Genomic DNA, 25276 nt, shown 5'->3' with positions numbered 1-25276 from the left:
CCAGCTTGACGCGGACATCAACCGCGAAGAGCGTCCGCGCCAAGTTTCCGCCGGGAAGTCTTCATGTCCCCCCCTGCGTTCCGCGACTGTCGCGCTCAGGAAATCAACAACAACAGCGATGTTACCCGTTGGCGCACCGTTAAACACCCCTTCGTTCCGCACGGCCAGTCGATGAACCTTCACACCACCATAACCACCTTCCGCGAGCGGCCACCTAGAACAAGCCGGAGTTGTCCATCCACGCGGGTTTAGATCCGTTCATCCGCAACGTCCTAGTGCCAAAAATGCCATGTTTTCTTCGATTCGCCTCTCGCTGTTTGGAACCGACTTTGGCCATCCATTCCTCCCATCCCTCTTCGACCATCGAAAAAGTTCACCGCTGTTGGACGTCGGTTGTTTGCACTTTCACAGGAAGATAGGTCCGGAGGTCGGTCAACGGCCATGCATTTCGCGAACGGTTTGAACCTTGCCACAAATCGACCGATCCTCCGATGAGCCCTACGCCGCGCTGTTGATTTCCCGTCAAATGAAGCCTCAACACCAGTTGACAACCCAGCGATAAAGAGGCCTCTCACGTCTAGTGAAAGCGACCCCATGGCAGTCCTTGATATACGGCTCACTGCAGCTAGACCCGGTATATAAATTAGGAACACAGACGAGTACAATACAATGTGTTGCGGAGGGAAAGTGGGGATTGCGGGTTTGGCTTTGGAGGTCTTTTCGTGCATGGACCCGCCTTCGATTGCAAGCGAGGGATACCTACGTTTTGTTCACATGCTGGGACGATGACTCTCGTACGGATGATTCACGGTGAAGTGTGGCACAAGTTTAGCCAACCCAGTGGGTACTGCATTTCTAGGTGCAGTGGGGCGAGCTTTCCACATTTTTGTTCCCCTCTGTGTGGGCCGGAAGGCAGCGACGACGAGGCAAAGGGATATGGCGCTCGGGCAAAGGTCGCGAACGACAACAAACAGAGAGGGCAACTCCCAAAATATCGACACACACACCATCTTCGTAAAATGCATCGAACAAAATCTCTTATTCATGACAGAAAGGGCCCAACGTGTAATATACATAAGCCGGAACGAAATTCACCAAAAATAAGACGTTTGAAAATGGGGGGTATCTAATTAAAAGAGACTGACGAGCGCGATGTTGGTGTTATGACCGTTGGGGGGGCATCTACAAAGGCTGAACAACCGGCGCCGTCTTGTGGTGTTCCACGACCGGAACCACCGCAATGTTCTCCTGCACACCGGTCCGGGTCTCCACGACATCGTCAACGATCACAGCGCCAACGACCTCATCCGTGGGCTTCCCGACAGCCGCGGGTGCTGCGCCGGGCAGGATCCCGCGGGCCTTCTCGACGACGGGGGCTGCGTAGCCTTCGACGGTGTGCAGGGCGCGGTTGGCGGTGGATTTGACGGATTCGGGGACGTAGCCTTCGACGGTGTGGAGGGCCTTTTCGGCGGTGGTGTAGACGGTGCCGGCGATTTGGTTGGCGACCGCGTAGGCTTTTTGGGTGGCGGTGGGGCCGGTGGTGGTGGTGGTGGTGGTGGTGGTCGCAGGGGTCAAGGACTCCTTGGCGCCGACAGCTGTCCCAACTGCGTAGTCCTTTGCCGCGACACCGGCACCGATCGCGCGGTCTTTCGCGTTGATAGCTGCGGCGGTGGCCTGGTTGGTCGCAGAGGTTGCGGTCGAGACGGTGTAGTCCTTGGCTCCTACGGCGGTTCCGACCACGGTGTCCTTTGCGGCGACTGCCTTCTCGGTGGCGATGGTGGCGTGGTGAGAGGCCAGGTCACGGGCGGCGACGAGGGTCTCGGTGGTCTTTTGTTGGGCTGTGTTGAAGATCTCGGTTGCCTTGGCTCCCGTTGCGAGAGCAGAAGCCTTCACGGTGTCGGCGGCCTGGGCCGCGGTGAAAACGACGGAGGTCTTGGCCTGCTCGGCCTTCTCGAGAGCGGCGTTGACGTAAGGCTGGGCGGTTTGTTGGGCGGTCGCGACGTAGCTCTTGGCGACTGCGGGTGTCTCGGCTGCCTTGACCTGGGCGGTGGTGGAAGCGTTGGATGCGGTGTTGGCGGCCGAGTTGTACGTGTCAGCAGCCTTGATTTGGGCGGAGGTAGCAGCGTTTGAAGTGGTGTTGGCAGCAGAGTTGTAAGTGTCAGCAGCCTTGACCTTGGCGGCGTCGATGTTGCGCGACGTCGTGTCAGCCGCCGAGTTGTAAGCGTCCGCAGCCTTCACCTGAGCATTGGTCGCAACGTTGGAAGCGGTGTTGGCAGCCGAGTCGATCGTGCTACGGGTAGCATCCGCGGCGTTGTGGTAAGACTGTTGGGCCTGAACTGATGCAGAGTTGTAGGCCGCACGGGCCTGGTCCGCGACGTTCGCCGATGTGTTCACCGTAGAGTCCTTTGCAGACGCGTAGGAGTCTTTCGCAGAGTCCTTTGCGGTGTCGGCGTAGATCTGGGCGGATTGCTGGGTGTCGGCAGTCTTGAGGGTCGCGGCGTCGTAGTAGGCCTTTGCGGCTTCCTTTGCGGCGTGAGTTGCGTCGGCGGCCTTTTCGTTCCCGTGGACCTTTTGTTCGTGGGCGGCGACGGCAGGTTGGTTTGTGTAGGAAGACATTTTCGGATGTGCGTGTGTATGTATGTGGTTGAGAAAGAGAGAGTGGGAAGCAGTTGAGTTGTTGTGTTTGTGTTGTTGAGGTAGTAGTAGTGGAAGTGCAGATCTGGGAGGGATGAGGGCAAGGGCGGCAGTCTTTTATAGTAGTTGGGCGTTGCGAGATCCCCCAGAAGAGGAAGAGGAAGAAGAATAGGGAGAGGACGAGAGAGACGGAAAGGCATGACGCAATCCATCGCCCCCGCACGCACTCAGCTCATCACTCACTCTCTCTCTCGGAGTCTCTCCCATTGGAATTGTGAGGGGAGCGAGTGACCGACGCAGATGAGATGTCATGCCTCCCACTCAACTTTAAGCCCCTGCGCAGTGCTGTCTGTGATTGCCATCCATGTCCCAGGGCCCCCCACGGCGCGAGGCTTAGCGCAATACCGTCTCGACTCTCGCCTCAGCCTGTCTGTCTGGGGGGCTTGGGAGTTTCTCGGAGGGCTTTCTGTCGTCCTCTTTGCTGTAATATGCGTACAGACGTCATCGCATGTGATGGATGCAGCCCTGGCCCGCCTTACGTCACTCTGTCCGTCCGTGACTCACTGTGACTCGCCACGTGGCTTGCAATGCGCCACTCCATGCGCCACTTTCTCTCGGAATCAGTTGGAGATCGCATTGCAATGGTCTTTTGGCAAATGCCGTTTTCCCACGGACTCTTCATCAAGCTGCAACATCCTGTGCCTGATCAGCGTAACGACCGCTTATACTCCACACCCCACCCACTTCGTCAAGGCAACGACTGGTAAGTACAAGCTGGCATGAAAACTATCTAGTTTCTTTCCCCTTTCCGCCCCGACTCGACTCGTATTTCCAAAGATGAACACAACCCGATTTCCGAGATGATATCGTGTGGAACAACTGAGACGGTGTGCATCCCTTCGGGGGTGCACGCTTTTAGGAATTTCTCGTTCTGAGGGAAAAGAGAGGGAACGGTGTCGTTGCTGGCATGCCGTTGGGAACGTGGATCTAAGCTGGATGGATCTAAGCTGGGGATGAGCTCCTCGAATATATCCAGACCTTCGACTGATCTCCCATTTTCTCAACCTCGCTCTCAGGCATCAACGGTACACCTCTTCCAATACGGCATTTGCAGTCGTCACACAGCTCCGCCGGCCGGTGAACACATATCTTTCTTGGTATGTAACGATGGGTATTTGCATAGCTAGGGAGATGGGGGGTTTGGTTGGCGGGTGTGTGTATGTAAGATGTGCGACAATTTGTGCAAATATATCACGATTACATTACATGTCTGCGAAGAGAGATTTCCTGGTCATTTTCTTTTTGTTTTCGTGCACTGTCGGTGGCCAGGTAGCTGACATTTCCTTTGTACTTGTCACACCCTGTATATATAGTGCTTCAAACCCACATTGTCTTTTGCGATAATCATCGCAATCCCCGAGTCTTGGCGCAAACCCCTATACAAACATGGCAGCCGCAGCAGCGAACATGGACACGTCTGGCCTGGAGAAAGAACAGCGAGCGTTCGATAGTTGGCGATACGCCATTTCCAGCTTCCTAGCCTTCCCAACTCCCGGCAAAACCGCCACAACCACCACAACGACACTCAACAGAGAAGTTGACCCAATAAAATCATCGCCCGACACCCCTGCAGCCATCGCCATCCCCGACGAAGCAACCGACAAAGCCGCCCGCCTCCAAGAATCCAAAGACCTCGCCCGCTGCGAAAAATGGAAAAAGAAACTCCTCCAGTCCAGCCCCATGGTCCGCTTCATGCTCGACAACCTCAAACGGCAAGGCTGTCCGTTCAACGAACAACATTTCAGGTGCACGCCGTGTGAGATTACACGGGCGGGTGGGTTTGCACCCGATTTTGGTGTACGTATCATCATCTCGTATCCCCCTATTCCGGCATCCCCACCCATCTAAAACGTATCCGAATTCATTCATAGGTCGTCCTCTGCCAAAACGCATTCCTCTCCAAAAAACACATGGAAGACACCATGACCCACGAGCTGATCCACGCCTACGACCACTGCACGGCAAAAGTCGACTGGAGCGACCCAGAACACTACGCCTGCTCAACCATCCGCGCGATCAGTTTGTCGGGGGAGTGTAAATTCACCAGGGAGTTGAAGAGGGGGTTCTTTTCGGTTGCTAAGCATCATCAGGTATGTCTGTGCTTATCTTGGGATGCTCCTTTGCTCCACCAAAGACTGATCTGATCCTGGTTCTCACTGAACACAGGCCTGCGTGAAACGACGGGCGATTACGGAACTCAAACAACTGCCGTCGTGCCAGGGCGACCGTGTCGCTGAGGACGCTGTGCGCGCTGTGTGGGATAGCTGTTTTAGGGATACGGCGCCGTTTGATGAGATTCCGTGACCAAAACGAGCAGTTTCGCAAGATACGTTTGCCGAGGGACGGCGAACTTTGCGGTATCCTCTGTGGAGAAGCTTGATGAGGATGCCGGACTGGATCGACACGTCGTACGGCTGTTCCTATATGTGCAGGAGCGACACGTATGTGTGGAATTCGCTCGGTGGCAGCCCACGCATATGAACATTGGGGCCCTCATGCGACCCACCGGCATCGGGATCGCACATCCATTCCATACTTATCGGGAGCCAACCGGCAGCCATCCCACCCGCCCTATACTCGGCGGGCACGCGAAGTCCCCACACCCACGCCGTTCCCTCCCGACAGGCTGAACTGAAGCCGTTGGCCTAGTTTACTCGCCCCGACTAAACACAATCACTATCCCATCCCACTCAACCGCAACTACGACCCACGAGCATCGGCTCGCGGACAGCAGCGTATTCCCCCATAGGGACGTTGAACCGTCCTCCGCGCGCAGTTTCAGCTCGCCTGACGACTGGACTTGGGGAGGCAACTTTGGTTAGCTTGGGATGGGCAGGGACGCAGCCATCCGCTGTGTATGCGACGTGTGGAACTCTAGCTTTATGTATTGGATGGTAGATTGGTGACTCCGTATGCAAATTGTAACTGTGCTCTGCTCGCCTAGCCGGCTGCAAAACGAGCATTCTTGGTTTGGGAAGGAGGATTCGAGAGGGAAGCCAATGACAATGATTCAAGCCATAGGGTTGTCTTTACTTGCGGCCAGGACGCGCTGTCGAATTTAACAGAACTGCCGTCAGGTTCCCACTTTTCCGGCCAAAAACTCGACCAGCCCAAAAACCGTACGACCATTTCTCACCCCCCTGCATTTCCAACTTGAATATGGGCGAACCGTGCAGGTTCTCAGGCACCTCCAATCATTATCGTCCGTCAGCTGCTCTATGTGATTCAGGACATCTGCCTGCGTCGTTTCACATCCCATCAAACCCACAACCCAACAACAACACTCTACATCAAGATCTAGCGAAAAGGAGCCAAAGAACACTCGTCCTCCGACCGGACGCACCGGGTTCCTGGCGTTGCATCAGAAGGGCTCCGCATTGCAAAACCCTTTCAAGCCAGATTGGATTGACGCTGCGTCGCTCGCCCCGCGGAATCATCGGATGTCGTACGTTGGTGGGACGATTGGGGGCATGGATGGCTCCACCGAGGTGCTGGTTGTCGTGCATATATCATGACATCCTCACACGGCAGCAAAGGCTCCCTTCTTCTGGCCGCAAATTACCTACCAGTGGTGCCCAGTCGGACCACAGTTCGTCCCCGGCCTGTTTCGAGAATCTTCGTCCACCACCACCGCCCTCTACTCTGCACGGAGCGTAACACGTGAGGCTTTTGCGGCCGATGTTTTGGGGTTGGGGTCAAACATAGTCGGACAGAAAGTTGTTTATGTACTCGATGAAGCAGCTCTGGAACGGCAATTTATTGTGCATCGCCGGTAACAGTTGCTCCAACATATCTTTGATGGGCTTCAGATCGTTGAGCTTCTCCTTCTCGATGTTGGTGGGGAGGATGTTGTCCGGGAGAAGGATCACAGTCGGCGAAACCGTCATGAGCCAGGCAGGCGTATCGCAAGCCCTTGCGGGCCCAGTCCCTCATCTTCTCGTAGAGGCGTTCAGTCTCCTCGTTCTTGGAAGGGTCTCCTGAATGCGTGGCAGGTTTGATGAACCCCAAGGCTTTTTCATTCTCGATAATCCAGCGTACGAGCGTTTCCTTCTGCTTAACTATCCCTTCTTTCCAGGATGACTCTCTCGCCATCCGCCATGGAGGCAGTTCACCAAGCCATGGTAGGCAAAGAACATATTCACTACCCCGAATCTCCTCAGAACAGTGGCATTGTGGAGGAGGTTAAGAGCGTCCATCATCGTCTGGAGATGATAGGCGACACCGAGGGATGATTGGGCCTAACCCTAACCCTAACCCGAAGTGGTGGGGTTGTCCGGTCGCGGGGAACGAACGCCCTGCCCTGCCGTGCAAGTGTTCGTTTACTGCTTCATCCAACTTGGCTCCGACGGACAGCCGAACAGCGTCGTTCCAGCCGGGTACTCATAGAACAGTAACCTCCACCAGGGCACGGACCCTTGCCTTCGCAAGGACCATCCCCATGTTGGTCAAAGTTCCGCGGATGCATACATGGGGCTTGGCTGATAACAACCGCGCGGGGTGTCCGGTTGGCGGTCCGCGAAGGGGGGACATGGATCTTTCCACGCCCAAGGGTCCCGCGGATCTTGGTAGGGAACGGGCGCCAATCAGATATTCATATTTCACAACATGTTTGGTATTGTGGGTGCGGATGACTGTGGCTGGTTGCTGTCGGTACTGTTGTTAGGGTTAGGGTTAGCTTCTTCCCCGGCTCTTCCCAGTATTCACTCTGGTCGTCCCTCTTCGTCGTCATCGTCGTCCCTCCATCTCGTCTGACTCCACCAACCCACCACTTCCTGGGCGTGCTCGGTGGTGCGCCCAGAGCAGGCGAAGGTGCCGACCAGCCTCGGGGTTTGTCAGCGCGCAATTGCGGATGGCGATAAAGGCGCGCAATGATGCCCCTTTTCCTTTTCTCCAACTCCCACAACTCGGCCTTTGCCAGCTCCAGCTTATCGTACTACGGTCCGCTTCCTCGCCGGCCGATGGGGCGGGAGAGGAAGCGGCGGCTGCTGCGGTAGCGTGCAGCAATCGCGGCAGCACGACGGGGACGAGAGGGAGCTGCCTGGGCGAGGGTGGGTGCTGCTGCGGGTGCTGCTGCTGGCCACTGTGCATAGAACGCCATGGCGCTGGCGGGTTGGGTAGAGAGGGAAGGCTTGCCATGATGCGACCAGCAATTGTTGCACGACACTCCCGGGCGCATCACCTCGCGCCCTCAACCCCCACACGCCACATCGCAGTCTCGCTCGCACCACAGACGACGCAACGATTGCGACGCAACGATTGTCCGCGGCGGCGGGCGCGGTGGACTGCTGCTGTTATTCCTCCTGCTCCGGATGCTGCGGTTGCCACTGGGCGAAGAAGGCAGTGGCGTTGGCGGGTTGGGTGCTCAAGATCGGCTTGATGCGAAGCAGGATCGTTTGATGACGTTGAGATCCGTGGCTGGGAGAGCGGGGGGGGGGACAAGACCTGTTCGCGAAGAGCGCGCGCCAACAACATTCCCATCACCGTCAACGTATCGCGGCGGAAGTTCATCCACCGCATACCGAACGAAGGATTGTTGTTCCATACTTCGACCACCCTTTGTCCCAATCCTCCGCCCCGTTCAACAGCTGAGTTATCGCCGTTGCTTCTTGTGCAGGCCATTCTTGGAAATGCGATACGTTCCGATTTGCCGGCTCCTGTACCACCAGTACCTCGCCATTCTCGATCATGGCGCCCATGGAGGGCCGACGTCGATGAGCCCCTTCGTCCGTGGGACTGCCGTACAGTCCCAGCACCTGTTCATCACTTGCCCCGGCCCGCCGACCCACAGGTGCTCCGCCGCCGTTATTCCAGTCCTGTACGGCTTCATCCATATGACCTGGCTCCCAGGTCGGTGCCCTACCGACTGCATCCCGCCCAAGTAGCGCTAACTCGACAGCGCCCGTCGCAGTCACGTTGTGCCCCCTCCCGATGGCTGGGAACGGCTCCCCGTGAAGGTGCTCATTCACGGCTTCATCAAAGTCCGCCGATGGACACCCGAACAGGCTTGCAGCCTGAGGATACTCGTAAAAAAGGGACCTCCACCACGGAACCGCCGACGACAAGATTTGCTGCCGAATCGCACGGGCGAGTAGCATGCCCATTACTGTCAGGGTGTCCCGACCAAAGCCCGTCCATCGCACCGTGGGTAAAACCGTCGGTTGGACGCCGGCCGGCTCGTCTTGCGCGTCGGCGGTTAACCCACGCTCCCCAGCATTCGTACTCGCAATCTCCAAGTTTAGAGCCAAGCTACATCGGTGCAGTCGGTGCCGGTAGTCGTTGAAGGCGGAGGGCTGATGGCGGGCCCCGCCGGCCGTCGTCAACGATACGATGCGACGCTGGTCACTGAGAGTCAGGTGCGATTCCGTGCGAACAGGCGTCTGACAATAGGCCCGGGGGCTTGGGTCTGATCATATAATGTCGAGTTCACTTCCTCACGGGTAACGTACTACCCGCTGCACCGAAACAAAAATGGAACACCTTCCTCTCAGATCTTCGCCGAGAACAAAAATGGATCGCCTGCCTCCGCCGCAGGACACAGCTGACGCCTACGAGAGAGAGCGGGTGTCAGGAGCAGCGGAGACGATCTCGGAGACAATGATAACTCACCCTCACGCAAACGCGTATTCCTCCTCCTCCCACAACTCGGAGCCCGCTGTCTCGTCGCCACCAGATGTAGATCCGTATGACGACACGGACTCCGAGTGTGGGAGGCTCTCCATCGACGTATACTCCTCATCATCATCATCGGCGTCGTCGGAGGCGGGTGTAAATGCCCGCACCGTCTCTGCGCTCTGTTTCGCAGCTGCGAGGCGCGCTCGATGAGCGTCGAAGAGTGGCGTAGTGTGCGCCCTCATTGCCTGGCATGTGGTTGAGCTGCACGTCTCCTTCACCAGCTTGCCCAACGCCCGCCAGTGTCCCTCCTCCTCCTCAAGTGCCGCCAGCTCCTCTTGGGCCATTTCGGCTGCGTCATACCCCTCTTCGTCCTCGTCGCCGGTTGTGGGGGTGGGCGCTGCTGCTGCTGCTGCTGCTGCTGCTACCCCTGCGATGGCGGCGGCGCGGGTGGGGCGGGTGGGGATGGGGGCAGGGTTGAGGAGGGCGGAGATTGGGAGGGGGTTGGGGATAGGGGCAGGGTTAAGGAGGCTGGCGATTGCGAGGGGGTTGGGGATAGGGGCGGGGGGAGCGGCAGCGGAGACGGGGGGCTGGGCGGCGGAGACGGGGGTTGGGATGGTCGGAGGGCGGGCCGGGAGGTGGAGGGTGAGGCGTGTGGTGGCTGGGTTGGGTGCGGGGAGAGTGGTGGAGGGGACGACGGGTTTGCCTGGGATGGCAGCGATGGCATCAAGATAGGCCTGGGCGCACTTGTTGCAAGCAGCCCGGGCAGTCTTGACACCTTTGACAATACCCGTCCTCCACGCAGCGGATGTGGTGGCTCCGCACACAACGCAGACGCCTCCGGGAGCAAGGCACGAATAGTTGCGGTCGTCTCTGCCCCCGCCTGCTCCAGCACCAGAGCGAGTTGGACGTGAGGGTGCTTTGGGCATGGTTGTTGTTGTGTTGTCGTTGTTGTTGTTGTTGTGTCGGGGTGTGGTTCTCGGCGTGTGCTGAGGTTGGAAGAAGAGAGCGCGAGAAAGAGGTCTCAGAGACAGGGACCGCAAAAGTAGGTAAGTTTGACAGTATTTTGACAGTGTAGGCATATAATCATGACGTCCAAATCTCCTGCCTACGGCCGCACAATCCTCACATGTGGGTGGCCCTCTAGCTGCTGTTCCATGCATTGTAGGCGGTCCGTCCTCCGGGGCAGATTGATGACAAACACTGGGACGCTGAGGGCCGAAGGATGTACGATCGCTGCTGGCGGTGCACCAGCCCCGCGCACACACCCCTCCCAACGTGCTTGATACAAAAAGTGTGGCCACAGAGCGCGCGAAAGATGCCAGGTTCACAGTCGGGTTTGGCGCGTTGGCAGTTGGGGACGGTGTTGATTTTGAACTTGGATTTGGGCCACCAAGCAGCGGTGCACTTGGGGCACTTGGGATCGGCCATGGCGAGGAGTTGGAAAGCGCATTTGATGCAGTAGACGTGGCCGCAACAGGTGACGACGGGGGTTTTGTAGGGCTCGAGGCAGATTCGAACCCACTAGTTCCTCCATGGAGGCTCTGACTGTTCAGGCTCGCACAGCGGTCGCTTTCTTTGGGATGTTTGATTAGTTTACCTTCACTTTCTTGTTGTTGTTGTTGTAGTGTTGTTGTTATTGTTGTAGCTGCCGCCCTGCCGGTCTGTGTGGTGAGGTTCGAACTCATTAACTCCTCCGTGGAGGCACTGGTCATTCAGTCTCACACGCCGACGGCCTTCTCGGGGGGTTTAGGAGGCGCGGGGGGTGTCTTGGGCGGCAGGGGGGAGGGGTCGGCGCTGTCGGAGGGGAGCCAGGTGTCCGTGTCGTCGTCCGTGCCGTTCGTTTCTTCCCCCTCCTCCGAAAGGTGAGATTTGATAGTAAGGATCTGCGCCATTGCGTACTTACGCAATGGTGCCAACGATGATGCATACCGATTGTCGACGATGACTTCCGCCGCCTCATCTTCCGCCTTCTTTTCCCGGCGCCTTCTGCGCCTTCCCCTTCTGCGTCGCAATCTTCTAAGCTGCACGGAAGTGCTTCGCGCATGCGTGTCTGTCCCTTGCATGTTGTGGGACTACCCCTCTTCTTGCAAGATAGACCGAAACATGCGGTTCACAAATGCATTTGAAGCCAAAGAAGACCCCACCCACACAGCAGTATCTCCTTCTCCGTCACCTCATTGCCCCTTCCGAGTGGAACGCGCATCGATGCGTAATCATTTCGGTTGGGGTGATCGTCGAGGACATCGCCCTGATCGCAGTCGTTTGTGGCCTCGCGCGGTGCTGAAGGGGCGTATCCTTTTTCGACTGGTTGGCCGAGTTCAGCGCGGATCTTTGCTTACTGACCGCGGTAGGGAGTCAGCACTCCCACGGTGGACATCAGTACGCCCTTAGTCCGCAGGCGATCCAAAAGGGGTTTACACAATGGCTGTTCAACTCCACAGTGAAGAATCACGTGGTGCCGACGTGGTTCTTCACTGTGGGGTTGACCACTTCGCTACGATTTTCGACGGAAGTGGCGAAGTGCACTAAGGGTTCCTCGTCTCCGTTTCACTCTGACAAAGGCGAGCTCCTGATGCTTGATCTGGTTTGGTAGCCCCCTGCCATCGGGGAGGCTGGCTTCTGGGACGTGACCTCGTCGAAGAAGAGATGGTGCTCCAGTCTCAATACCGATTCAGGGAGTCGGTGCTGCTCCCGCGGCCAGACAGACGGGGCGCAGTTCGTGAGTTCGACTCTTTCCAGGAGAGAGCGGCCGAGGGGCTGGGTTGAACTCCCCGGCGTTTTTGATGGAGGCCCGGATGTCTCGGTGGATCCTGTCAACTTCTTCCATGTGAACGCTCAACGGGTGGCCGGTGTCGGCTGGCGCGCTAGGAGCGTTTTGTAGTTGTTGCGGAGGGTCTATGCCACCGTGCTATGGTGGACTGCCAACCGCGGATGGGATTTGATGGCTTGAATCTTCGTGCAAGGTCTGCGGGTCAGGTCTTGATGATGGAGAGAGCAACAAGGGGTTTTCCGAACCCTGGGCCGCCCATGACTGAGAAGAGGGGATTGTAGTCTTCGCGGGCGGGGATATCGCTGGCCGCGGCGACAGCCGTCATTTGGTCTTCGTTCAAGTGGGGTCCCTTGGATTTGACATAGCCACAAAGCTGCGGACTAGGGCAGATGGTACATTCGCGGGCGTCCGGCCGTTCAAGGAGTGCATCTACAATGTCGTCGCCGACGTGGTCCGGATTGTTCAATGCGCTAGCTGTCTTCAGAAGATCGATGGGACCTGAGGGTAGAAGGAGCGAGTAGGGAGTGGGTGTTAATATGAGTGACATAATTGATATGCTAGTAGGCCAAGGTAGTGGCATAACGCACCTGATCGATGAACGCAATGTAGCTAGCTACCCGGTGAAAGGGATTTCAATGACGATGTGCGCAGTGTTGAAAATATCAATGCCTCTGCCGGCAGATGTGGGAGGGAGAGGTGGGAAACGATTGACTTCCAAATTGGTTTTCGGGAACTTCAGCGCAGCGTTCTTCCTTTACCCTCAGCCCATTGGTTGGCCCGGTTCAGAGAATCACTGGGAGGTGAGGTATAGCGGAAAGAAAGATTAGCAAACGGCCACTGTCCCCCAAACCTGCAACCGCCTACATCCCTACGCGAACACGCAATAGCGCAATACATGATAGCTTACCACGCCGCAAGCAGCCCCGACCCACTCCAGCCGTGCTCATCCAATCGTCGCACAATGTATGCCTCCGCCAACCGATTGTAGCGCCTCAACAACTCCCCCAACAACCGAGCCCGAGCGCGGCGAACCCCCCCCCCCCCCCCCCCCCCCCAACCACACCACCCCTCCCAGACTTAGGATTCTTCTGACGTCCCATCGTGCTTAAGTCACTGAAGAGGTCGAGCGCAAGGAAAAAGAAGAAAGAAGGAAGAGGCGCTCTGAAACCTGCGCCCGTTTATGTATGAATCCCCACATTCTTGTGCGACCAAGAGTGTGGCTTGGCGCAGCGAAGAGAAAAGCCCAGCCAGTGAGGGGAAGCCACGCTTGCTTATGGGAATGGGGGGAAGCGGGGGTATGGCACCGACAGTATTCTGCTGAGAGTGACTGATTTGACAGGATGACGCGTGCAAGACAACCAGGTACGGAGGGGTTGGCTTCAATCTCCCGAGGATTCCTTCCGCAGTGATTGTAATGGGAAAAGACGGTTCCGTGTTGCCGTCCACATCGACTTCTTCTGCTTCCTGTTCATCATTCGGCATAGTATCTCTATCTGAGCGCGCGGCTGGCTGCGTTGGGGTCAGGTGAACGTCGGCGCCATGTGGTTCTTCACTAACCCTAGGTTCCTTTTTCTCCAGCTCTTTCTGGTCGTCCGCAGTGGCTATCTTTGTTGCTATCAATCGGGCTGGTTGCTGTTGTTGGGACCGGTGGCAAGACCACAGGAAACGACCAGAGAGGGATTGAGCAGCTGCGGCAGTGACGAAAGCGAGGTGTCGCAGAACCTCAGAATAATCGAGGCGCCCGGCATATTGGTACACATCTCCGTAATCCGAGTGTGTCAAGTGCCCTGGGTCAGTGTACTCTGCCCATATATCTGGTAGCTTCATGGTCATAGTCATGGAGAAGTCATGGCTCTCCGTGACACGCCTGATCGAAGCATCGTACAAAGGGCTATCGCCCAGCATGGCAATGTCGAAAGGAAGGCGGACAGGGATTCCGCATCTCGGCTGCATGACGGACGGTGAGGACTTTGACCTTGAACGGATGCGCCCCATCCGCGGTCTGAAGACGTATGAATTGACCCTGTGCAAGATCTTGGGCTTGACTATGATTTCCGTGAAGGCGGCTGTCCCCTTCAATCGAGTTTGTCCGGCAGCCGCTTGACCTTCCGTTGGCACCCAGATGACCGCAACGTTCTCGATAGTCTTGAGCTCCGAGCCCCAAGCCATCTCCACTTGAAGTTGCATACGAACGAAGTGTCCGTATCCGGTTGGGGAGGCTGGCTCGAGGTGTAGCGCAGAGCACCGCCGTTCCTCAGACCTCGCCCTTGTTCGGGTCAATGACGACGACGTTCTCAGCTCGCTGCACTGTGTCGAGATCGTGGTCAACGTAGGTGGCCTTGACAGCCGCGAGGGCAAACTTTGACCATCCCTTGTCGTAGTCCTTCGCGGCCTGCAGAATTCGGGTCACAGCCGAGTTCGGGCCATTTCTGGAAATGCCACAGCTCGGCCTTGGATTTGCGCTTGGCCTTGTGTCCATATCGTGTTCCTGGTTTCTTCAGATGCACAGTCACGCCATGCCCATCCGTCGTGATTGAACCGTCAAACTCAAGCACCGTCGACCGCTGAGGGCGAAATGCCTTGGTGTCGAGGCGAAAGCATTCGTCCCACAGCTCGTGCTTGCGCTCGGGGGTGAGATTGTTGTTGTGAAGGAAGGTCGTTGCCATCACTGCGCGCTTTTCCGCAGCCTCCTCGTCTTCGGAATAGTGGTACAAGTCACGCAAGCGTTCGTTCACACGGCCGACGTCGCGCTCAGTTCGGCCACCGAATAGTCCGAAGAGCCATGTTTGCATTGCGGATGTTACTCGCAGGGACAAACCTTGGTTTGGCATTGACGCGGCTCGACGATGTTGATTGGGTATCGTTGGTGTTCGCCGCGTCTCCACTGTCGTACTGTTCCAGCCAACGCAGCTGTCGGGCTTCGGTGGTCTTGTCGGCCCAGAATACGTCTTCGTCCGACATGCGGGAGAACTTCCCATCCTCATACTCAAGCCACACCGTGTCTCCGAGGTCTTGTAAGAACGGAGGGTATGTCCTAAGTGCCCTCTCTACAGTCCGGACCTTCGTCCGTTGGATGTCTCCAGCATCAGACTGGAACCAGACCCTGATGGGGAATAGCAATGAGGAGGCGGAGTCGCAGTTAGCAACCAACACGGAGGGAGACGGGTCTTCATTGAGGTGACATACCTTTCGCGTGCGTGCTTGAGCATTATCCAGATGCAAAGCGCCCGAGCTACCGTCCTCATATCGCCCAAGACAAAGAGCGCAAGCTTCGCGCGCAAGATGGCGACGTTCACACGCTTCGCTTCCCGGAGGGAACCTATGTCGTTCCCATTGGACGCCCGAACTCCGACCCTTGTTGTCGAAGAATCGCAACAGTTGATTTGCAAGCGCCGAACGCCGTGTCCGCGTTCGTGGCGCGTTCTGCTGGGTTGTTCAGGTTGTTCCCGAATGAAGACGCTTTTTTTGACGTCCCTCACACTTGCCCCAAGCCTCTCGTGCTCTAATGCCAATCCAGCACCTGTCTTCTCACATGCGTGCGATTGAACCAACGAGAACGATTCCCTTCTCAGTTGGTAATCAACTCCATCGTGAGAACCACTTCGGGAACCAGCTTTGCTGAACAGTAATGGCGAGTGCGGTAGATAATGCTGCGCCAGGTTGTCGCACCATGTTGACACCAAAAACGGGTGGAGCATAATCCGGCCCGGAAACAGTCGCGATGATATCCACATCGGAAAGTCCCTGCCTCGTCCACAAGTAACAAAACGTGCGGCAACCCCGTTTTCGCATCCATCGTCCGTCAGAGCGTCCATCCCGCAGTCGCGCGAGGAACAAATCACAGTCCCCTTTCTCCACTGCCGCTAGGACGGCTTGATACTTCTCGTTTGGGCTCATTGGGAAGGGTATCGTTGGAAAGAGTATTCGTAAATAGCCGCACTGGCCGGGCGCAAGAGCGTTCCATTTCTGCATCAAAGGCCCGTCGGGGTGTTGTAGGTCTAGTACTTGTGGGCGTTCCTATCGTGATCCAGGTACCGGAATGCTGCCTTCAAATCAACAGGCAATGCGTCAAAGTCTGATGCGCTCTCCGCGCCTTTCATAGCTAGCTTTAAAATCCTCCTATAAACATGATGAGTATGACGGTCCAATGATTTTTTCAAGAGCGGGAGCTATATGATATATGACTTACGCAGCGACACTCTTACTCTTCCAGTGAGCTCTCGTGGCAGCGAAGTCGGATTTTACAATCTTTTGACGGAGTGTCATATCATTCAAAAAGAGAATGCAGGAGTCGAGAGGCGGCTCGGTCTTAGACTGGGAATCTTTCACCTTCGCTTGGTGGGCGTTCCTATCGTGATCGATATACAGGAATACCCAAGCCCTCGGAAGACGACAGCATCCGCTGGCAAGTTGTTCCCCGGCGCAGACAGGAGCAAACAACCTCACCAAGATTCAAACGACCTTGCAACGTCCGCCTGCTGCAGTCAGCTTAGCGCAATCTCCGGTGTGTCAAGATCATTCTTATCCCTTTCCCTTGTCGATCGCATCGGCAGAAACGGTTAAGGAAAGCGTACGCTCTATCCTGGACACCGACATCCAGGAGCGAGCAGACGCCGTCCTCAAGCATTCGCGCGGAGTTCCAGGGAAACAAGAAACGTGCTCCATGGTCCTTATATGAATTCCTTCTGCGCTCGTAAAGCCCCACTCATGTCGAAGATCCCGACTTCATATATCCACGTTTGCCGTGCCATTGAGAGGAGGCGTTATCCACAGGTGAAACGTAATCTGCTTCTCTCCGTTTGTGAACGAACGTCCTCAATGCTTCTTCCGGCCTGACTTCCTCCCAGGTTCTCCTCATTGATGATACTCCCGCCCAATCCATGATCATGAACGATCTCTACAAGTGCTAGACCACGTAAGGAACAATCAGCACCTGCACGCATGTACTTACCAACAATGCCGCACGAACGCGATGATCCTCCGACGGCACTTCGACGCCAAAGAGGTGAGCTGCGAACCGTTCGAGCGTGCAATTGTTGAGTTGTCGATCGTCCCGCGGCGGCTTCGCTCTGGCGTATTCACCAAACTGGCGAATTTGGCGAGGTGGGGATCCATTCTCCCAAATCAGACGCACGTCGTCGTCAATCGCCGATGTGAATCCCGTCCGTTGTCCCTGTAAAGACATTCACGCGAAGGCGGTCCATTGTCGCAGTACCATCGACGCTGGGGATGGTGGTTCCGCAGACTAGCAACCCATGGTGGCCAGACATCAGGATCTTGAGTTCTTTTGTCGACAATACCCACTCAACAAACAGTTTCCTTTCGGCTGAGCTCCTCCCCTTCTTTCGTTCTTTTTGCCTTTGCCGATTTGCTTGATGTCTTTTCCTTTTCATCCTTTTTGTGCATTCGGTTTGGGTAAAGCGACCACACGAATCCAGCTTCAACACTGATTCAGGCAGTCGATACTGCTCACGCAGCCAGAGAGACGGAGCGATGTTTGTCAGCGCAACTCTCTCGAGAAGAGAGTGCGCGAGCGGCTGACTTAAGCCACCCGGCGTCTCCAGGCGTGGGCCCAGTTGCCTGGGGTCGCCACGTAGAACAACGTTTTCGGTTCGACGAGACAGCAGAGAGAGGAGGGTTGGTTCGTATGTGGCGGAGTTTTCATCCAGGAGCAGTGTGTGCACCGAAAGTCCCAGCGCGTGGAAGAACTCCCGTGACGCCTGCCACATGCCAACCGTGGCGACGATCAGTGGGTTTTTCATGTACAAGCTGGCGCGGACGCGGCTCAATCCCCAGCGGAGCAATCCCAGTTCCTGACCGAGAAGTGGACTCCGCAGGTGCCGGCGAAGGAGTTTGAGACACTCGGCCGGGTTGATCCGGCAGGGTTGCGGCCTGGCGGGGTTTCGGGGCTTCGACATGTGCGATGCTCCTGCGAAGGCTGCTAATCTCAATGACATCGCTGTCACTTGCCACCTGTTGAGTGGATGGATGTGCGTGGATGTCAGAAGATTAGTGTTTGCCAAAGTGCGAAAGTGTTGATGAGGAACAACTCGAAATATCTCGACAACGATCGGAGGTTTCATCACCGGGAGTTCTTCGAATGGATCGATGAGGTCAACGAATGCCTCCAAACCGTTGAGGTAATCGAGCTCGAGTCCGTCCTGGACGTCTGCCACCTGTTATAAGCGGGAGTGTCACCGGTGGCGCAGACAGTTGATGGGAATGGGATGTTTTCAGGGCGAGAGGCAATCTAAATCACTTCCACCCAACTGAACGCGACCGGTCATTGGGAAAAGGAATATGCTTTGGGCCGTCAGCGGAGGAAAAGCGTCCTATAACATCGGCGGCGCGTCGTATGAGAACCGTGAGTGATGTTCGAGCGAAGAGTGTATGCGCCCCTCGTATTTTAATCTGTTACCACGATGTCAACAGTGGTCGATCAGCAGAGGTCGAAAGTCGCGAGAATGCCCGGCCCCGTTCTGCGTCGAGATGGCGAAACGGTGAAAGCACACGGTGGGTCATATCTCGTTTCATTTCGCCGAGACCAGGTTTCCCACTCTTACGCTCGACTGTTGACTGGAGGATCTCAGAAACCGATCTTGTAAGAGGTTCGAGGGTCTCAGAGTGTCGCCGGCTGGGACGAAGGCAGCCAGGCGATTTCGGAGGGAGTACGCAGTGTACGTCGGCTGCCCTGCCGATGCGCAGAGAGGCTGGACTGGGCGTGAACCGGCAGCAGCGGGTGAGCTACTGAGTAACCAGCAGCGATGGGCTTGCGATGGATGTGCTGTTGAGGGAGCTGGCGGTCTCAGAAACCTCCTCCTTTTCGGTGGGGGTTAAATGCGAGTCACGTGAGGCTTCTAGCGACAGGGACACGCGCTGTCGATCTTCCCCTCGTCCGTCGGGACATTATCGACACCACCAAGCGCTTCACAAGACGAGGACTTCCAACGGCTTCACGTACCTGTACATCCCGGTACATCCCCCGCATTTTTTGAACCTCCGCTACGCCTTCATTATGAAACTGAGGATGGCGAAAAAAGGGTGTTTCAAAACTCTCTACCCTTCTGGACACGCACAGAGGCGCAAGTCGTCAAGCTCGCGGCGGGCAAAAAGTGGAAATCTCATCAAGGATGCGTCAGAGCAGAGAAGTCAGAGATCTTACGCTTCCTGTCTTACTGTACGTAGCCGCGAGGGAAGAGAGCGGCAAGCGCAGTCGAGCAGTCATTTGACTGTACAGTACCCTCGCAAAAGGCTGGCTCCTGTTCTAATTGAAGTGGCAGTCCGTTTCACAAGCGGATGAGTTAGGCGCCGCGACACTGACTTGACTTTGGGGGAGCCAGCTTTTTGCGAGGGTACTGTACGCGTGCCGCCCGTGGAATGGATCTTTCGGGACCTCTTGGTGCGGCATATTACGACGCAAATTCAGGTCCTGGACGATACTGATGATGATGACGACGAGGATGGGACCGGCGGAGAACTCGAGCTATTGACATTGCCCCAGACGCTGGAAGCCGTAAAACTTGTAGCGTCCATTCGAAAGGAACGGAGGAAGGAGGAAATGGACAGGGTCATGCGCTGGCAATGTTCGATCGCTGAAGGATATTGTGGGGCTGAACAGCGTCTACATCTGCATTGATGTCTTGTACATAACAAGAATATTCAGCTACGCAACAAAGCGGTTTGGAAATGAAGTGGACTTCTTTTGCGTGCAACTGAGACTGGCCGCGTAAGCCAAGGAATATGGCCTCCCTCTGCCTAGGCGTAGTTGCACGATCCGTAACAACCTCTATGGACCTTGAGGTAATGAACCCAAGTGTCGTTGTCCACTTCTTAGGGTAAAATGCACTCCGCCTGCACTTCTTGATCAAAACCTCATCTTCTTGATCGACACCTCATCGCCCTCCTCAATATCGTGCAACTCACCGGCGACCCTAACACGCTTGGTAGCCAATTCACCTCTTGCCGCATACATCATCATGACCTCTCGCTCCAGGGCCGCCTCTTCTCCCCATCGCCTCTTCGTCGTCATCAAGACCGTCCAACTCGCGGGCGATCCTAATGGGCTTGTGCACCATAGGGACCTCCTCCTCTTCTCCATGGCCCTCCGCTTCCTGATTGACCGCCGCATGTGTATCACGCGCCGTAGAATACCGCGCAACTGCATGGTGGAAGGTTATCAGAAGGCCCGAGATGCTCTGCGTCTCGCTGCCGGTGCCGTTCCACACGGCTATGACGATGCGGCTGGCGGTTTTCAAAGCGTCATCCCCACCGAGAAGATAGTCGTTCACATAGTAAACTTCATCGCTCAGGACGGCTCCACATTTGTCTGTCCCCAACGCCTTGAAGCGGATCCTGTCGAGCTGCAAGCCCAGAGTGCCCGGAAACATCGCGGAGAGAAGTCTCGCGGGAGGGGCGCTTCCGCAGGAAGACTTGACCCAAGTGCAGCATTAAGTTCGACGGCAGGAGCAAGTCTGTGCCGGGGCGCCGCTTCAGCATTGGCGGGTTCTGAAGTAGGTAATAAGTGCAGATTTGAATATGGGCCGATTGATGATACGCCAGCACTGTGAGGCAGGGTCTTGAGATGGTTGAACCACCACCTCTCTGTGCGTAGCTCGAGGTGTAGACGTGAAGCTTTTCTTTTTTCCGCCACCTTAGTCTTCTATCCTGCTATTTTCTTGACTTTAAAAGTACGCTCTTTCCTAGAAAAAACTAGCTACTCTAACTCTGTCTTGGATTCAATATCTTTCATGAACAAAACTCACTACTCTAACTCTGTCCTGGATTCAATATCCATTGCGTCAATATCACGATCTTCGAAAGCTGCGGCAAGTCGGCTGCAAAACAGAAGAAGCTTAGATCCAATTCACAGATAACAAGAATGCGGCGGTCATTACTCACTGCAATCGCCCAAAAAGTGTGTCCAGACGCTGCTCACTTCGCTCGGCAGTGATATCAACACGTCTCATGGCCTCCAAGATTCGACGAGCCCGAACTACGGCGGAGTCAACAATACGAGTGTCCGGGACCGCGTTGCCTTGGTCAGCCGATAGACTATCAGCCGAGAGAGTAGGTCGCGCATAACCCAGCTTTTGCATTTCATTCATGCGCTCTAGGGCACACAACCAGCCTTCATATAAGACACCAAGCATGATCTCTCCAAATGTTCGCAACATATGCTCCTTCGATGCTTCCGAATGCGTTGCGCTATAATCCACGGTTATCGGCGAACCGATCGTGCGGAAGCGATGTGCTGGTGCTGCGGTGGGAGTGTACGACACGAGAAAAAACTGGTAACCCATAGAAATCACGCCGAAAAGCCTATCCAGCTGGGTGCCCGATGCCAAATTCTCTAAATGTGCAGCTAATGGTAGTACGAATTGAAGTTAGCGTGACCTTCTCCAGAAGCCCGGACAACGAGGAGGGAACTTGCCATCCAGCATTAGCATCAACTGCGCCAAGCCCTGATCGTAGTTTTCACGTTTCGCCTCGACGAGGTGCAAAATTATGTCACCTAACGTGCGATATACGAATTCGCAACGACCTTGTGATACATCACTGGTGAGGTTGCCCTCCGGATCTAACCAAATGGATTTTCGAAATTGTGCTACGAGCCCACTAAATAACTGTTACAGAGGTGACAATTCAGTATATGCCACATGAGTAGGAAATGGCAAGCGTTCCTAACCGAAAATGTCGCGAAAACCTTCTTGATTTCTTTCCCTTCTCGCAAATCTCCAAGCGAATAGCTGGCGTCATCCATCGCAATCATCATTCTTGATATTAGAGATTTCGGCAGTGGTACTCTAAATTGCAGCTTTTGGAATTCATCTTCTCTTGGCAGGGAGCGTATTTGATAGTAACGCTTCACCTGCGCCAAGTTCCATTTCGAAAAGCTTTGCCCGACCTTCGCTAATGGTAAATCTGGTTGAGTATACTGGAAAGCGGGAACTAATCCAGACAGAAGCCCCACCCAAAATGTTCGCATCAAGGCTCAGGTCCTCAGCTTTCACTTTCACAAATTGCCTTATCAATAGCATAAACCTTCCAATATCAGCCGTCTCTGACAATTCCTTCACTATGGCTTGGACGTCCGACATTTTCGTTGTTTTGGAGAAGGAAAAAGGCTGAGGAAAAGCGGAGAAAGGACGAGACCTGACTGAATTTAAAGGACGAGAACGAAGGAGACAGCAAGAAATGTGAATGCAAAAAGTGTTTGCGTTTAAGAAACGAGGCGCTGTTGACTGCCGCCACCCGAAGTGTTTGCCAGTTAATCGTTGAGCAGAATTAAAGCGGTGTTCGGTCGGTGCCCGGCCAATCCAATTTTCTTTTGTCACTTCGCTGATCCACCCTGTGTCTTACCGTCTGTTGCAACTCTCGGTCACAAAAAGTGGCATAGCAGTAGCACCAAATTTATTAAAGCAAGAAGAGTCTGGGGCGCGGGACGAGAAGGGCCCGCGCGCGTTCTATATATGTATATATACAGTATATACACAGTACGAGTCAGTCCGAAAACGTCGATGAGGCATCGACACAGGCGGGATCTGCTCCCATCTTCCTGGCGGACGGTCGGCCGAAGCCCCCAACCGTGGGACAAACCGGGCAACGAAGGAGCCCCCAGACGATTTGAAACAGCTCCCAGATCCCCTCTGAACCAGTGCGACCAAAAACAACAGGATCATGAGCCTTCGACCACAGCCAGCCAGTAGCACAGCGCGCAAAGCTGGAAGCTGTTTGTTGCGGTTCACTGCTGTGGTGACGCTACCGAACATGTCCCGAACCTTAACCTTTGTGGCGGAAATAAACCTCAAGGCGGAGCCCCACGCTTCAGGCACCATTACATGTATTGTTGTCCCAGACGTTTGTAAATTCGTACGGCCTCAAGTCAGGATAGGACTAAATCCGGCTCTCAATCAAAGGAACACAGACCAGGGCATCCCCTTGCCATCCCTTTTCCATCCTCGCCGAAGAATATTTTTGCAGCTGTCCTCACATTTTACATTCTCTTCTTCCGACCGCGTTTGGCCTGCAGACGTTTCATCTTACCGCAAGAATATGGAGGGAACGTCGTGGAAATCCCCTTTCTTCATATTTGTCGTCATTGTGGCGGTGATATCGATAATATTGTGCGTGGGCCGTTTTGCTTGGACTTTCAAAGTGTGGGGCGGCGCCGGTGGGGGAGGGCTTCGACATCGCATTCAATATCTGTCAACCCTGACCCTTGTTTTCGCTACGGCAGGCCAAATCCTCAATATTGTGGCCTCAGCGATGGGAGTTGTCTGCGTACGTGACCTCCGCTGTCAACAGTGGACGTTCGAGAGCATTTGGAGCGCATACTGGTGGACAAAGGCAGCGTCCAATTCCTTGTCAGACTTCGGAGGCGGACTGTACTTTTTGACGTTAGTGGAGCGCTTCGACATGTTCATTCCCGTTCTGGGATGGTCCACCAAGCTTGTTCCTGGAATGCGCTTCTGGGCCATATGCATGACATTTCTGGGTTACACTGGCCATTTCTTGTTGTGGGTCCCGTACATGATGGACTGCCCCACATTACGATGGGCATTCGGCAGCTTTCTGGTACGTAAGACACTCCTTTGCAAGGGAGGAACTCGTATTTTAACGGACATCCTTTACGTCCTTCCCTTCCGTTAAGTGCAGTACATACATTGGGTTGCCATCATCGCCGTGGATGCGTTCCTAAGCATTGTTATGGTACATACGTTCCGCCAGATCCACCGCGATCTCCCTGAAATGCCATCGGCAACCGATCAGCTCATACCCAGTGAACCCAGGGATCCTATAAGGAATGCGACTGGAACAAGCCCAATGCTGGTAACAAGGTCGGCCACCTCTGAAATGACCGGCCAAAGCAGAAGGCCGCAAAAACCAGTGGATGTCCACGCACTGGGTCGGAAGTTGATACTATTCGCAACTACATTGGTCGTCCTCGATACGACTGCTCTCTTGCTGCAGATGTTGCCGGTTCTGGGTTATTTGGGGGTAAGTCAGGCGCACCTTTCTTCACTTGTTTCCATGAAAGCTCTTTGCAAATCTTACTTGATTCAGCCGTTGCTTCTTTCAGAACACCGGAGACGAATTGGCCCTGCTCACCGGGTCAGCAGTATGCATCCATTTCGTGGTCGCCGTCTTTGTTATGGACGACGCGCCCATACCATAAGCTTACCTACTGACAGCCGCCAATGTCAACCGCCAAATGTCAAACGCCAATGTCAATGTCGATGTCAATGTCAGTGTCAATGTCAGTGTCAATGTCAATGTCAATGCCACTCCCCCTCTCTCCTCTCATTTCGCCAATCCTCTTGCAATATCGCCACTCCTCCTCTCTCCCCTCATTTCACCAATCCCCCCTCGGCTTCTCCACACCCCCCACTGCTTCCCCATAGCCAGCAGCTGTAGCAATGCTCTCTACGCTCGCCACGCACGCTCTAGGAGCATAGCTGGCGCCCCCCAGTCCCCTCTTGTTGTTGTTGTTCTCTGATCTGCTGGGTTGCCTATCTATAAATAGCCGGCCTCTCTTCGTCCATTCCCTTCCTGCCCAGCAGATCAACACCAGTTCTTCTCATCTCCTGTTCTAGTCCTTGTTTCTTGTTTCGCCAATACAATCTCTTGTCGCCTATCACACTCGCCCTGTCTTCTCTACTTCGCTTCCGCCCCCGTCGTCGAGATCATAACAGTCTTCTTCCTGTCAAAGTTCAGCAAGTTGTTACTGCCACGTAGACAACAATAGCGTAGCCCATGCGGTGCAAGTTATATGTCCGGTTGTCTCGAAAAAAGAACACACTCATGGTCGTGGCTCTTGCCCTCGCTTAGGGTTAGGGTTACAGGACTGTTCCGGGTTATGGGTTATTTTTGGTGGTCCGGAAAGTGTCAAATAAAGTTGCTAGCAATGTTCAGGGGCGTCTTACTGTACTGTACAAAAAACCTTGGGGCATGTTTTCCACTCAATGCTCCTGGAAAATCCGTTTTTCAGATTTTTTACTATGAAAATGTCACCAAAACGCATTTTCTGAAACTCTGAGTGGATGGAATTTGCTTAAAGTGGAGTATGTCTCAGAAAACATGCCCAAAAACATCTAGGAACCTTCATCTACTCTAGTATTCATCAACTCCTGGCACTTTTTGTTTCCAGGCAATATGGGGGTGTTCTCCAGTTGGCGGCGAATGACTCATTTTGGTTTGCTC

At 55.0% G+C, this 25276-nt stretch overlaps 10 protein-coding genes across 10 annotated transcripts; 3 read left to right on the top strand and 7 right to left on the bottom strand.

Annotated features, from left to right (window-relative positions):
• Window positions 1-85: 85 nt before the first annotated feature.
• Window positions 86-946, bottom strand: EV422DRAFT_343230 (uncharacterized protein). The gene has a single exon (XM_053066481.1). It carries the CDS (start codon window positions 726-728, stop codon window positions 273-275), a length of 456 nt encoding a protein of 151 aa, XP_052920714.1. The 5' UTR covers window positions 729-946; the 3' UTR covers window positions 86-272.
• A 236-nt stretch (window positions 947-1182) lies between these two features.
• On the bottom strand, window positions 1183-2616 carry EV422DRAFT_510305 (uncharacterized protein; the record flags this gene model as incomplete). Its single annotated transcript, XM_053068917.1, has 1 exon — window positions 1183-2616. One exon carries the CDS (start codon window positions 2614-2616, stop codon window positions 1183-1185), a length of 1434 nt encoding a protein of 477 aa, XP_052920713.1.
• A 1485-nt stretch (window positions 2617-4101) lies between these two features.
• On the top strand, window positions 4102-4998 carry EV422DRAFT_502039 (peptidase M76 family-domain-containing protein; the record flags this gene model as incomplete). Its single annotated transcript, XM_053068243.1, has 3 exons — window positions 4102-4491; window positions 4566-4784; window positions 4861-4998. 3 exons carry the CDS (start codon window positions 4102-4104, stop codon window positions 4996-4998), a joined length of 747 nt encoding a protein of 248 aa, XP_052920712.1.
• A 2987-nt stretch (window positions 4999-7985) lies between these two features.
• On the bottom strand, window positions 7986-8795 carry EV422DRAFT_572444 (uncharacterized protein; the record flags this gene model as incomplete). The annotated part of the gene is made up of 2 exons (XM_053073126.1): window positions 7986-8109; window positions 8239-8795. The coding sequence occupies 2 exons, from the start codon at window positions 8793-8795 to the stop codon at window positions 7986-7988; spliced, it is 681 nt and encodes a 226-aa protein (XP_052920711.1).
• Window positions 8796-9062: 267 nt separating this feature from the next.
• Window positions 9063-9810, bottom strand: EV422DRAFT_623950 (uncharacterized protein). Its single transcript, XM_053074247.1, has 2 exons — window positions 9301-9810; window positions 9063-9239 (listed from the first exon to the last, which is right to left on the bottom strand). The coding sequence occupies exon 1, from the start codon at window positions 9648-9650 to the stop codon at window positions 9303-9305; it is 348 nt and encodes a 115-aa protein (XP_052920710.1). The 5' UTR covers window positions 9651-9810; the 3' UTR covers window positions 9063-9239; window positions 9301-9302.
• Window positions 9811-11152: 1342 nt separating this feature from the next.
• Window positions 11153-11767, top strand: EV422DRAFT_548220 (uncharacterized protein). The gene has a single exon (XM_053071647.1). The coding sequence runs from the start codon at window positions 11248-11250 to the stop codon at window positions 11695-11697; it is 450 nt and encodes a 149-aa protein (XP_052920709.1). The 5' UTR covers window positions 11153-11247; the 3' UTR covers window positions 11698-11767.
• A 2563-nt stretch (window positions 11768-14330) lies between these two features.
• Window positions 14331-15982, bottom strand: EV422DRAFT_610831 (uncharacterized protein; the record flags this gene model as incomplete). Its single annotated transcript, XM_053073863.1, has 4 exons — window positions 15263-15982; window positions 14881-15179; window positions 14632-14771; window positions 14331-14468 (listed from the first exon to the last, which is right to left on the bottom strand). The coding sequence occupies exons 1-4, from the start codon at window positions 15889-15891 to the stop codon at window positions 14331-14333; spliced, it is 1206 nt and encodes a 401-aa protein (XP_052920708.1). The 5' UTR covers window positions 15892-15982.
• Window positions 15983-17091: 1109 nt separating this feature from the next.
• Window positions 17092-18349, bottom strand: EV422DRAFT_343128 (uncharacterized protein). Its single transcript, XM_053066479.1, has one exon. It carries the CDS (start codon window positions 18157-18159, stop codon window positions 17218-17220), a length of 942 nt encoding a protein of 313 aa, XP_052920707.1. The 5' UTR covers window positions 18160-18349; the 3' UTR covers window positions 17092-17217.
• A 3328-nt stretch (window positions 18350-21677) lies between these two features.
• EV422DRAFT_548211 (uncharacterized protein) lies at window positions 21678-22464 on the bottom strand (the record flags this gene model as incomplete). Its single annotated transcript, XM_053071646.1, has 1 exon — window positions 21678-22464. Exon 1 carries the CDS (start codon window positions 22059-22061, stop codon window positions 21681-21683), a length of 381 nt encoding a protein of 126 aa, XP_052920706.1. The 5' UTR covers window positions 22062-22464.
• A 1465-nt stretch (window positions 22465-23929) lies between these two features.
• EV422DRAFT_572439 (uncharacterized protein) lies at window positions 23930-24251 on the top strand (the record flags this gene model as incomplete). The annotated part of the gene is made up of 2 exons (XM_053073125.1): window positions 23930-24073; window positions 24156-24251. 2 exons carry the CDS (start codon window positions 23930-23932, stop codon window positions 24249-24251), a joined length of 240 nt encoding a protein of 79 aa, XP_052920705.1.
• Window positions 24252-25276: the final 1025 nt, after the last annotated feature.

The sequence above is a fragment of the Fimicolochytrium jonesii genome (genome assembly GCF_025526975.1).
Source record: "Fimicolochytrium jonesii strain JEL569 chromosome Unknown EV422scaffold_46, whole genome shotgun sequence".
Classification (NCBI taxonomy): Eukaryota; Fungi; Chytridiomycota; class Chytridiomycetes; order Spizellomycetales; family Powellomycetaceae; genus Fimicolochytrium; species Fimicolochytrium jonesii.
The sequence above is the reverse complement of the archived record's forward strand: the minus strand, read 5'-3'. Positions and strand labels throughout refer to the sequence as shown.